The sequence below is a fragment of the Piliocolobus tephrosceles genome, chromosome 9 (assembly GCF_002776525.5).
Source record: "Piliocolobus tephrosceles isolate RC106 chromosome 9, ASM277652v3, whole genome shotgun sequence".
NCBI classification, from domain to species: domain Eukaryota; kingdom Metazoa; phylum Chordata; class Mammalia; order Primates; family Cercopithecidae; genus Piliocolobus; species Piliocolobus tephrosceles.
In genome coordinates this window covers 15,682,767-15,695,437 of record NC_045442.1, presented here as the reverse complement: position 1 = coordinate 15,695,437, position 12,671 = coordinate 15,682,767, and the positions used below count along the sequence as shown (strand labels likewise).

At 33.2% G+C, this 12,671-nt stretch overlaps 1 protein-coding gene across 2 annotated transcripts in view; it reads right to left on the bottom strand.

Moving 5' to 3' along the window:
* Positions 1 to 304: 304 nt before the first annotated feature.
* Positions 305 to 12,671, bottom strand: part of RAB11FIP2 (RAB11 family interacting protein 2) — a 41,609-nt gene continuing 29,242 nt past the window's right edge. For both annotated transcript variants that reach the window (XM_023224357.2, XM_023224358.2), the window contains 2 exons: positions 10,480 to 10,525; positions 305 to 4,637 (listed from right to left, as the gene is read on the bottom strand). In XM_023224357.2, the coding sequence (XP_023080125.1) occupies positions 4,410 to 4,637; positions 10,480 to 10,525 (274 nt within the window). In that variant the 3' untranslated portion in view covers positions 305 to 4,409. The remainder of the gene's footprint in view (positions 4,638 to 10,479; positions 10,526 to 12,671) is intronic.

Sequence of the window (12,671 nt, the reverse complement as noted above, 5' to 3'; positions counted from 1 at the left end):
AGCCTATATAATACTCATATATCATTTCTGCTAAATCGTAAGCTCCCTCCCTATGAGGGATGTCTTATGTGTAGAGGGCATCCACACACTTGTTGAAGAATGTTCACTTGAACTTAAAAACTATCTTTTGAATGACTTTTCAGAACTATTTTCATAGTAAAATAAGTTTGTAGGTCTTACAGAATATATGCTACAATACACCAAATAAGAGGCATCCTAGGTAATTATTAAAAGACAAGGAGGACTTATATATAAATCCATTATGGTAACACCACTGTATCTGTAATAAATGTTGACAACCGAATTAAGTTTAAACACTTTAATCAACTATTAGTCAATAATCATATATTATATAAAAATTCTGATTCATGCATCAGATTACATAAATTATACAATTGTCACATTATACAATGCTTACATACTTTTGAATTTGTACCTGCAAAAATGTATACAAGTTATGACAGCATTTACTTAAGAAGGTAAGTGTCATACTCTTCAGTTATAAATAATGCTCCTATCTTTCAAATACCTGCTAAATATATGCATTTCTAGATCTGCAGCATTTTTTTGTACCTTAAAACACAAACTATCTGGAAGCTTCGAAGATTAACAGGCCCACATGTATCATTTACTAGACTTCAACTCCACTGTGAGAGTGCATTTTTTGATGGATAAAATAAATGGAATAAAACATCAACTCTAGTTTAATGCTTGAAGAGCTTCTACACCTTTTATTAAATATATGAGAAAATGCTTCATATGCAGATTAATTAGCTAAGGTGCTACCAATTGCATATTAAACACTTCCAATGATTGCATCTGGATTATTAAAGTTCTACATCTGTGCAAATGGGAGCTTTCCATGTGTGCTGACAGACCCTTCTACATACCATCATGGCCCAGCAGCACTGTGATCCTTTCCCTTACTTCAAAGAGACCAAGTGAATGAGCATGCATCATACTTCACTTACACATACACACAAGTGACACCTACCACCTATAAGACATATGAGTATATGAACATCAAAAAAGTTTCAGCTTGATCTACAAATCCAAGGTAGATTTGCTTTTTCTGAAAAGCTACAGAGGAAAATAAAAGATCTAGTGTAACATTTACTGTAGATATATTAGACAACAGTTTTTATTTTTATTTATTTATTTTTAGATTCTCTTTGTTAAAGAATAAGCACCCTTCCGGTGATGGTAGGCAGGGAGGCATGGTGGTGAGGGAGTTGCTGGAGAAGTAACATGAAGAAAGCAAGTCTGTCACTAATGAGCTTAGTTTTGCTTAGGTTTCCATTCATGAAACCCTTTTAAATACAAGGCAACATTTTCACAGCTGGAAAATTACAACTAAATCTTGATTTACCGCCAAAAGCAATAGACGTAGTTATGTATAATCTATGGATAATACTACATTCAAGGGACAATGGCAAAACTAGGCTCAATGCAGAACATAGCAGCAAAAAGCAATACTTAAAAGTTTTTCATGAATGGGTTACATGTTGTTTTATATACAATTCTAAGATAAGACCCTGGTATTCAATAAATGAAATTTGAAGCATAAGTGGTAGGAAGGTATGTTCAATATTTTTAAAGCTGAATTTTAGAACTGGTTATAAAATAATACTGCTTTAAAAATAATAGCAGAAATAGTTTAATTATGTAACAGAAGTATGTTAGCTTAAGATAGGCTTGAGATAAATATCAATTCTGTGATTTTAAAAAATCCTCTTGGTGGTAGAAGTGTTTTGGGCATGCACTCTTTTAAGCATAAAAGCAAAAATAAACTCTATAATGTAGTGTACTGTGCATTATTTAATAAGCACATATATTTTATTTCCATTTCTAAGCAACTAACAAAATACATCATTAGAATACCTAAAGTTACGTTTTAGAAAAACAGACTAAGGTGACCTTTTTGGCCTCTTTTTCTACAATGTGACAAATTGAAACTACTTTGCACTTCTGCCCAAACATGGGAAATACTGATATATTTACTTGGGAACTCATTTTTACTTTTTGTTTTTAGCTTATTATTTTGACTGATTATGAAAATATGCAGTGAGTTTACTCTAGATAATGAGTGAAAATTCATAAACATTAGAACAGCAAAGTTTCAGGCAGTGATGAATGTTTTAACAGATCCAGTTTTAAACATAATACTTGTCTCAGATTTAAAGATAAAAATTTTGATTGAGTCATAATCAAATCACTCATGTATGAATAAAGCTAAGCCTCAATAGCTTTTATATAAGAAAAGAATCGCTCCTTAAAAATCTATTTCCCCATAAAAAGAAGAGCAGTACTTGAACCATACTTTTAAATGAGCTCTGTTTATGTAAAACATATCCCCAATACAAAACTGACATCTTGGTTCACTCTATAAACAGCAAATTTGGCCAAAGCATATTATTATAGTATCTGCAGATACTGTTATAATACTGAAAACATAAATTTTGGCATTTTAAGAAGTGTATGAAAAGACTCAATAATGCTACCAGAAAAAAACAAATGCTGAGAATTTTCTAACATTTAGTTAATTAAAAGTGGCACCATGTTAAAAACAAAAACAAAAACAAAAAACTACCAAGACCTCAAATGGGAAAATACCATTCTATACCAGATTTTGAGGTTTATTACAGAATTTTAAGTGGAGAAAAAAACGGATAAAAGCTATTTTTCCTTCTCCATTTCTTAAAGCATTGAATTTTTATGAAAAAAAATGTTCATAATTTCAAAATGCATGTTCTTACATTAAAACTGAAATGCAGAAGATACAAATAACAAGGGGTTTTAGTTTACAAATACGAGCTTGGCCAAGTATTCTCTGATTCAAAACACTAAAATAAGCCAAAAAGAAAAACAAACCCCAAACTTATATCGGCTTTTTATTTAACTTTCAACGGAGTCTTAACAGAGATGAGTATTAGAAAAAAATGCAATTCATGGAAAGATTGGGGAATATGTGAGTCTTCAAATGGAGATGAATTTTTCATTTTAAATTCAGAAGGACACAGATACTCTCAGTGTTTTATAGTATTTCAGACTTTTAAGGCTGAAAAATAAGCAGAAGATTAGCAATATTTTTATAACATTGCTTTTCAATTTAAATTTCAGAAAAAAACTGCACAAATCATATAAAAATAATCCATGGAAGAAATCAACATTTTGGGGGACTGGACTTTAAAACAGAACACAATTTTATAATAAATCAATTCTTAAAGGGTGGATATGGAGTAATGCATAATGCCACACTAGTAAAGGTCTATTCTAAAAACTCACTCTTCCTTTAGTAAGTCTTATTTTGGTTCAAGACCCAAAGGCAACCATCTATTCTATTATTTATGTAACCTGAAACCAAGCCTAATTCTTCATTCCTGGAATCTGCCTGCTTCTTTGGGTTATCAGACACACGAGGCAATCACATACTTCCCACAATTATTTTCAGATATAACTTTATAATATTTGCTTTGCTAGTGATTTAAAGGCATGCAGAATTTCAACAAAACAAGCTATCTTAGCTTATCTTCTGCTTATACCTTAAACTCAAATGTTAAAGATAATTAATTCAAAGAAATTCATGCTGTTGTGAAGTTAATGAAGTCTCCTAAAATTTGTCATTCTTTAAAAAAAAGGACTTGAAATCATTACTTTTGGGAAAAGAGAAAAACTTTGTTGCTAGAATAATATATAGCAGCTCACTTTGAAACCAAGGTCCATGTAGTCAAGAGTGATTTGAAGCAGCTTCTCTATAACAAACCATGACAGTAGGAACGATGACTTGTCTTGCATCAATAGAGCACACACATTTTCAAATCAAGAAATTGGTAGCCTAACTTTAGAGGCAATCAGTTTTTTCTAAATGTTCTAAAAATACATGTATATATGAGGTATATGCCTATATTTTATATACAAGATACATGAATATATATTCATGTACATATATGTATATAAAATATAAACTGTTTTTTTCAGTAGTGTTTATAATGAGCAGTATTCCTGAAGCTAAATATTTCTACAAACTGATTTCTGAGAAACCAGCCACAGTATCAATTCTGCTTTATGAAAAATCTATTCCTGAGGAACAACTCACGTACTTCTTAAGATATTTCTGGGCCTATGGCAGATCAGTGGGTCAGTACCAGCACCTGAGTGAATCCTAAGGAACCACTTATTCATTGAGAATCTGGCCCATTTTCAATTTAAGCGTTTAAATTATTTAGCTTGCTTCAAAGGTCACTCTTGATAGTCCCTGCTACTATTTACAGGTAAAACTATTCTTCACAATAAAGGAGAATATGTAATGAAACCTGATAGTGTAGTCTCTTTCAGTAACAAGTTTTTCCTTCCTTCCTTCTTTCTCTCTCTCTCTTTGTCCAATTATCAACACAATACAATTGGCTTTATTAACTGTTAGAGAATTTGCCAGCTTTCCTGGATGGTTCATATGGCACTCTGAGAATACTGGGCGTTTCTTCCATTACCCTTACAAGGAGGTTGTCGATGTAGTCCTCGAGTTCCCGGATGTGGGTGTCCTTCCTCCTAAGGAGTTCTTTGTGTTTCACCAGCTCCTGTAGAACCTCTTCATAGGTCAGACTACGATACCCTGCAGTGGCATCAAAGGGGTTGCTGTCCTAGAACAAGATAAAGACTGTCACTTCTGTAGATATAACATCTGGGACAAACATTAAGAATTATCCAGAACTTCGACTTTTTGTTTTTCAAACCCCGATGAAGATTTTCGCTAGCCTTGCTTAGAGTGAATGTGACAGTTCACAAATTGGCTAGCCAGTCCTGAGGCAAGAACTAAGGCAGATGCACCCAAGTTTTGACTACAACTCTAAATCCTAAAACCCTTTCTAACATTGTGGGCAATTTCCTAATATCTGAGACTGGCTATATCATGTAAGATTAAGTTAAGAGATGAAATGTTTTATAATAAATACAACTAAAATAGATGAAAACTAAAGATTTCTGAAAGTCAACTCAGAGGAACTATAAGATGCAACTGAAAACTATACACTTGGACATGCGTCCTTATGAAACTGCTGCCACTGAGCTGTGATTTAATGTTACATGTTTGGCTTCTTAGTGAAGATGGTTACAGCAAAAATCTTTTCCAATTTGCTATGAAAATGGAAGCACTCAGAATTAAATCAAAGATTATCCTTATAGGAAGCCCCATGGGAGTAACTTCTGTTTTAATTTAGAAATAGGCAGAACTTTTCCTCCCCTGAGTAACTGGTCTATTTCTTTCCCCTAGTAATAATATCTAGTTTATCTTCTTTCCCTTTTTGACCCTGGTTATCAGGAAACTCAAGAGTTCAACCATATTAATACTATGGTTAGTATATTTGCATTCTCTCCCATTTCACCTATTTATTTAACTTTATTCTATTGACAAAAATTCCTTTTAGGCAAAGGCATAAATATAACAAAAAAAAATTTTTTTAAAGATACTTACTAATTCACTATTACAAAGCATTCTAATATTAATGTTATATCAAAAGTGAAAGAAAAATATCTCAGGAATTTAATCAAGGCCCTGTAACAAATCACCTTTTATTAACAGTGTATAGCATTAAGAGTTTTCATTCTGTAAAACATAATGCCCAATTACAACTAAGCAATTTTTTATTCTTTTTAAATCATAGTTCTCTCACTAAGCCCAACAATTTAAAATGATTTTCATCACTATCTTTTAAAACATTTCCATTTGGCTTTGAGGAAACTTAACTAAAATATTGAGGAAATTGGTTTTCTTGCTCTTAAGGAATACTATCTATTCAGTGGAGGATGGGGAATGGGGACTGGTGAATGCAGAATGACCTCGCCCGCCATAAGAATTAAACTTGTCTTTCCCTGTTTTCAGGATCTACTTTAATAGTGCTATATGTTTGGGGGTGTTCACCGGTAAAGCCAAAGTTTAACTTTTCACTGGCCCTCCCTACTTCCCCAGCCTCTCAGCCCAAGGAACCAGGACTTTACCAGACCAGAAAAAGAGAAGCTAGAGTACAGATACCAATTTGATGCTTGGGTCCCTGAAGCACACCCCCTTCTCCAGGATAAGTGAATACATTCAGGACTGAAAAACTTTTCCAGTTTCACAGAATCTCTCAGGCTTTGTGGAGAAGATACAGCTTGCACTAGGCCTTCAAGATTTTGCAGGCAGAAATGCCTAATGGGACATTTCAAGCAGTGAGCTCTACTTGTTCAAAGAAGGAAACAAGGCTCAAGGCATAGTGGCCAATAACAGGTAATCCAATAACAGGTACTCTGTAGAGAATGGCTGGAAAATACTGTACAGGACAGGGAGCAGAGAAGGGCTGAAATGGTAGGTTTGAAATAGACCACCAAGGATGCTGAACGGTAGTATAAACAATTTTTAGACTTTTGCTATGGAAAATAGGAAGCCACTGAAGGTTTCTAAACAGAGAAAGGATATGATTAAAGCTATGTTCCAGGAAAAGTAAAATGGCAACAGTAGAATCATTTGGAGGGGCTAAGATTAGTTATAGGGCTACTGAAATATGAAAGACCAGAGTTAGTAAGAATGAAAAGAGAGGATATTAAAGGGAAGTGAGCTTAAATTCTATAAAATATGTCTAAAACAATTTAGTTTATTTTAGCATTAGAAACTGGAAACAGATGTAAGTTTCAGTTATATTTCCTTCATCCCTAAAAACATTTCAAATGTTGTTCTAAAACCATTAAACGACAATTCTAGAGACAAGTGTTTTACTTCTCTCTCCTCTCTCAGATCAATTAATCTTTTATAAGTCTACACACACACACACACACACACACACACATACTCGCTCTCTCTCTCTCTCACGTATGTAGTTACTAGTTTAATTGGCCATGAGATATAGTTTAGAGATACATAAACATTAATTACATTCTTATAAAAGATTGTTAAGCGGTTTTCTACAGTAAAGACAAGACACAGTATAGAGTTCAGTATACTTTTGAAATTTCTTAAAAATAAGCTAAAGTTTCTTACTTCAACCCAAGAAATTCTGCATAAATTTGAGAGAGAAAGCAACCTGGATCTCATTTTCCTTATCTGACAGATGAGATGTTCTCCACGGTCCCTTTCAAATCTAAAATTGTCTGGTATACCAAGTAATTTTTCTAAATCACACTTTAAAAACTAATAAAGCCTAATGTGATTTCACTTTTCTAATAAAACATTTACTGAGAAGTTCATGTTCTTGTGAGAATTGCAGGGATTAATGAAAGGAAGCTAAATGGGATTCATTACTGATTAGTTGACTGCTTTATGCTTTTTCTTTATTTAACATAATAAAAGCATCTATTCAAGTCTCTCTAATCTTCATAAAATTATACATATATAAACTGATTTCTCCAAACTAATTAAGCAATGAAATAGTTAAAAAAAATAATGTGCACTGCTATATTTAAGACTATTACCAGTTAATGTAGTTAAAAATTTTTTGTAACATTTCTCTAAAGACACCGAAGATGAAAGATGTGTCAAAAATTTGTGTTTTGACATAAATTAATGCCATGATATAAATTAATAGTTAAATATTTCAAAATAATCAATTATCATTTCAGACTACTGGTCATACTTTATAGCCATACTCTAGAATATATAGATATATTATTTGGATTATTTTTTTTTTCCTTACAACAATCTAACATTAATGTGTAGACAGATTTCTTGGAAATACACTTCTGGCCTTGTCAATAAATTTTCCATTTGTCCTTTTATGTGAAAACTTTACCCCAAATTTTAGCATCAAGTTTCTAGGCAGGAAAACATCTTAGAAACACGTGTACTATGAACTATATTCTGGAAAAGAATATAAAATAATTAAAAACAGTTTCATGCTGAGTTCCATATTTTATCCTATATTTGAATGTAAACCTTCTAATTTTAGGCGTAAGATTCTTAAACTGACTGATATAATCCACACACACACACATATATATATTTGTCGATATAACTCCAAATAAAATGATTAATATAAACAATAGAAAATTAAAATATATGCTCTACAAAAATTATTTTTTTAAAGAGGAAAACTCTCAGGTAAATATAAAAATTATTTTTTCAAAATATATGTTTTATTATTCTTGCAAAAACTGACAAAATTCAAAACTCTCTAAGCTGGCAAAGACCAAACGCAACTTAAAATGGTTACTCCAAAGTGCTCAATATTTTTTCTCACAGCACACTCTATACAGACAGCACTTACGTTTTTAAGATGTTTTCTTATTCTGAAATTTAATGTAAATTTTTCTTCTCTCTTCCCCTTTTACAACCAACCCTTTCTCATTTCCACCCTACCTCTATTAAAAGTGTCTATATGCAGACATAAGAAGATGTGGCGTGGTAAGAGAATATTAGAATTATTATATGAAGTTTTCTAACCCAGAACTTTAAATACTACAGTTGTGCATAAGATTTTGAGAACTGCTAGTGATCTATTTTTGCTTTACACAGTCTAGCCTTTTAAACTAGGAAATGTACATTTTTTACAATATTTAAATTTAAACAAAAGCAAATTATCAGGACTCAAAATAACTGAAGATTTAAAGAAAGGTTGTCCTGGTAACCAAATATTGGTGGGGTACTAACTGACATCCAAGGCAACTAGAGGAGAGGGAGAGAAAAAAGTGAAGGCTTGGCATTCTCTGATCATCTCATTATTGTTCTAATGAGGAACTTTGCTCTGGGAATATCATCTCAGCTACTTTCACATCTTTTGTCCTACTCCCTTCATCTCCCTTTCAGTTCTTAATTAGGCCTTAAAGAGCTCACACTGCCCTTTCAACTGGCTACTGCTCCTGTTTAAACACTGTGCTTTCACAGACAGGTGTTGGCACTAGCATATAAGACATACAAACTTAATTACAAAATACTATGTCCAGAGGGAGAAAAAATAACTTGGTGGACGGCTATTATTGGAGAACTTAATGTAAATTACTTCAAACATCTTATAATCTTCAACATAAAAATTGTTCGAATGCTTTTCTTCAACCATGATCAGTATGAAGATGCGCTTCCTCCTCTTAATTGTATCTTGCAGTAAATTAACAACACCTAGTAATCCTTTAACTGTCATTTAGAATAGTTAGTATTCCAGAGAAAAATAATCACACATCAAGGATTCTTTTATCACCTTTAAATCCTTTAACTAAAACAATTTTCACATTTTATTTCTTTAAAGAATTCTAAGGATGCTTTTATAGCAATAAATTACAAGATTTGGAAAAGTACATTTACAAGCAATCGAAATTGTAATTAAGGTTACTTAATAAACAATAGCTACACATTAAATCGATTTTTTTGATGTTGCATTTTGTTTGAGATTAAGTAACCGCCTGATAGAATTCATTTTACTATCTGATCAAAGGCTGACTTCATATTTTCTCACATTTCTCACCAGACTGCCATATTATAAAGACTTGAGAATTTATAAAACATCAAAACTTACGAATCACTTAAATAAAACAGCAAAAATACAGTACAAAGTCCTGTGCTTCTATAAGTTTCCACAATTTTAAAGATAAACACCTGCATTTAGAATGGTTTAGAAAATAAACCCTAAACCCACCTGAGCTGCTTCTAGCCATATCACATCCTAAAAAATAGTAATAGGTGATATGGGATTGCCTAAAAAAATTCTTACTATACATCTGGATCACACATATCAAGGACAGATGGTTGAAATAGCAACCACCAGTTTCTTGGAATAAAGGCTCTATTTCTGTTACTCAGTGAGAATTTAGTTTTCTACCAAGAACATTGCCCATATTTTGGTAAAGTAATTTATTCTCTACGTTTAATATAGTTGGAATTGGCTGCAGATGCAATGGAACTCTGAACAGAGATTAAATACTGGACTTCAAACACTACAATAAAGTTCAGATGATCTGAATAATCCTCGCAAAATACGTGAGTTGATTTAGGTGGTCGCTACCAATCCTGTTAACATATTTGGTTTTGTTCTGATGAGAAAGATAAGTGTCCTAAAGTATTTGTTCTTTCAAATACTTTCCTGGTTATCTGGCTATCCTGCCAGGATGCTTTTCTATTGTTGAATGTTAACAAGCAGCTTTATTCTTTCTTCAATCCTTGTCCCAACAACAACAAAAAATAGTCTTTTCTACATGCTCTTATTTCATAACTGCAAATTTGACCCTGACATACAGCTTGCATACTAATTTCAAAACAGTCTGTACACAAAATATGTATATTCTAAATTGGCTTCAATTATAACCAATTTTGCTTGAACTTTCATAGATCATACGAGTCACACCCTATTGTATATTAAAGGCAAAGATTATATTTTACTTTCTTTCTCCTAAAATTACTATGCTAAGCTACAATTCTTAAGGTAAGTGAGGCAGAAGGCAAGAAGACAAAGGCATTTTTAGAAATGTGTGCCAGATAAAAAGACCGGCTTGTTCTTTGACAACCTTCTCACCCCTTCAGCAACTTACCGGGATTTTCCTGAGGTCTTCATTGCTTGTTGGACTCATATGAAAACTAATAAAACACAAACAAATGTTAAAAGTGTCATAACTCACGTGGGAGGAAACACAAAAATAGAAAAATTTTAACCTAGATTGTAATACAAATTTCTAAAGCCCTACATTATTCAGATGAGTGAAACTTCATCCAAGAAGTAGAAAAAAATCCAGTATTTCCCCAACATTCTTAAAGCATCAGTACAATTTTAAAATTTGAAGGAAAACTTTTTAGTTATCAGAACTGAAGAACGAAATATGAAGTTTTTAAACATCTTTAAACACAGCACTTTTATCCAGCAAGATATTTTGTAAAACTAATTTGTGTAACAGATTTCCATTATATTTACACACAGTCACTCACCTTAGGCCCTCTGATATAAAACTAGGGAGAATTAAGTAAATGTAGGTTGGAAAGATTATAGAATAAAAGAGTGAAAGCAATCTGTTTAAAAATGCCAAAAGTGTTAGAAAACTCAGCTTTCAAACATAACCCTATCAATAAGAAAAAATTCAGAATTGTGGGAAACATTTATCTCGTTAACGCAATTTCTAAGTAGCTAGTCTTGAAAATTTAAATACTGAAATGAATCAAAACAACACAGATTTCTTCCACACAGAGAAGAAAACATCACAGCTGAATGCTGTAACTACTTTCTTCTTTGAAACATGTCCATTAGATGGGACTGCAACCAAAAAGACGCTAAACTTCAAAGCCATCTGACGAGTAAATATTTCATCGGTGCTATTCAAGTTTAATTTTTACCCAGCACTTAAAGGTATTAGCCTTTAAAACCTTCACAAAGCATTAGTGTCCTAGGAACCTTTTTATTCCACACACAAAACAACAACTGTAAAATATGTATGTTTTCATTATCTGTCCCTTGACAGTAAAATAACCGGGATCCTTTGAAGATTTAAGAAATTTACTTTTGAACCTTTTGATTGTATGACAAAAAGTCTGGACACTGGATATAATGTTGGTAAAGTATCTATAATTATATGTACAAATCCTACGCTCTAAGATGCACAGGGCACACATGCATGTCAACCACCTCCAGAGAGTTTCCCATGTAACCAAGATTTCATTGGCTATGACTAAGATTTGAAGTACTAGCTTCCAGAAGTGATTGCTCGCCTTTTCTAACTAGAACTCCTGTGGATAAATGTAGTATTTCAGCAGAGCTGGGTTGCATGTAGAGAGAGTGAAACATGTTTTAAAAACCTACAATGCACCAGTTAATGGCCTGTGTGGCTGGTACATTTTCTCAACATCTTTATGGTGTTCTGCATGGTCCTGGACTCAAGTCACTATACCAGCAAAGCATCAAGAGCCCACAAAGAAGTGGCTTAAAAGACAAAAACCAAATCCAGAAAAGCATTCTCACACAGTCCACCTTAGCCTAGAGTACCATGGTAGCAGCTGCTAACACATGTGGCTTCCATCTTCTCTGATTTTCAATCCAAGGTAGCCAATAGGGGGTCCAGTGGGATTCATCTCTCCTACCCCATTATCTCACAGCATGTTTTCTAATATGTCAAGAAACACATTCTGCTACATCTCCCATCTGACTGGGATAGTCTAAAAACAAAATGATTTACACTCAGGCCCAAGAGCATACAAGGTGCTTGCAAGCAGAGAAGTGGCTGGAGCCAGGTGGTGTGAATTCAAATCCTGTTTCTGCCCTGTGACCTTGAGCAAGTTACTTAACTTTGATTGTGTCTTGGTTCCCTCATCTGTAAAACGGAGATGGCAACAGTATCTACCACATAAGACTCCTGTGAATATTCAATGAGTTAACAACATGGAAAACACTTAGCACTGTGACTATCAGAACATTATTTTATTTCATAAATAAAATAATGAAATAAAATAATTATTTCATAAACATTTACACAGCACTTAATGTGTGCCAGACACTGTTCTAAGCACTTTACCAAAATTAACTCATTTAATCTTTATGATCCTTATGGTAGTCTCATGGTCCAGTATCTATCACATCTTCATTTTAAAGGTAAGGAAACAAGTCACAGAAGGGTTAGGTAACTTGCGTGTGGTCATTCTATCAGCAGCTGGTGGCGCTGTCTGGGCTCTAGACTGTCCTCCTATGACACACAGCCCTAGCCCCATTCCCTGTATATAGATTTACTTAGTGAGCACTGGC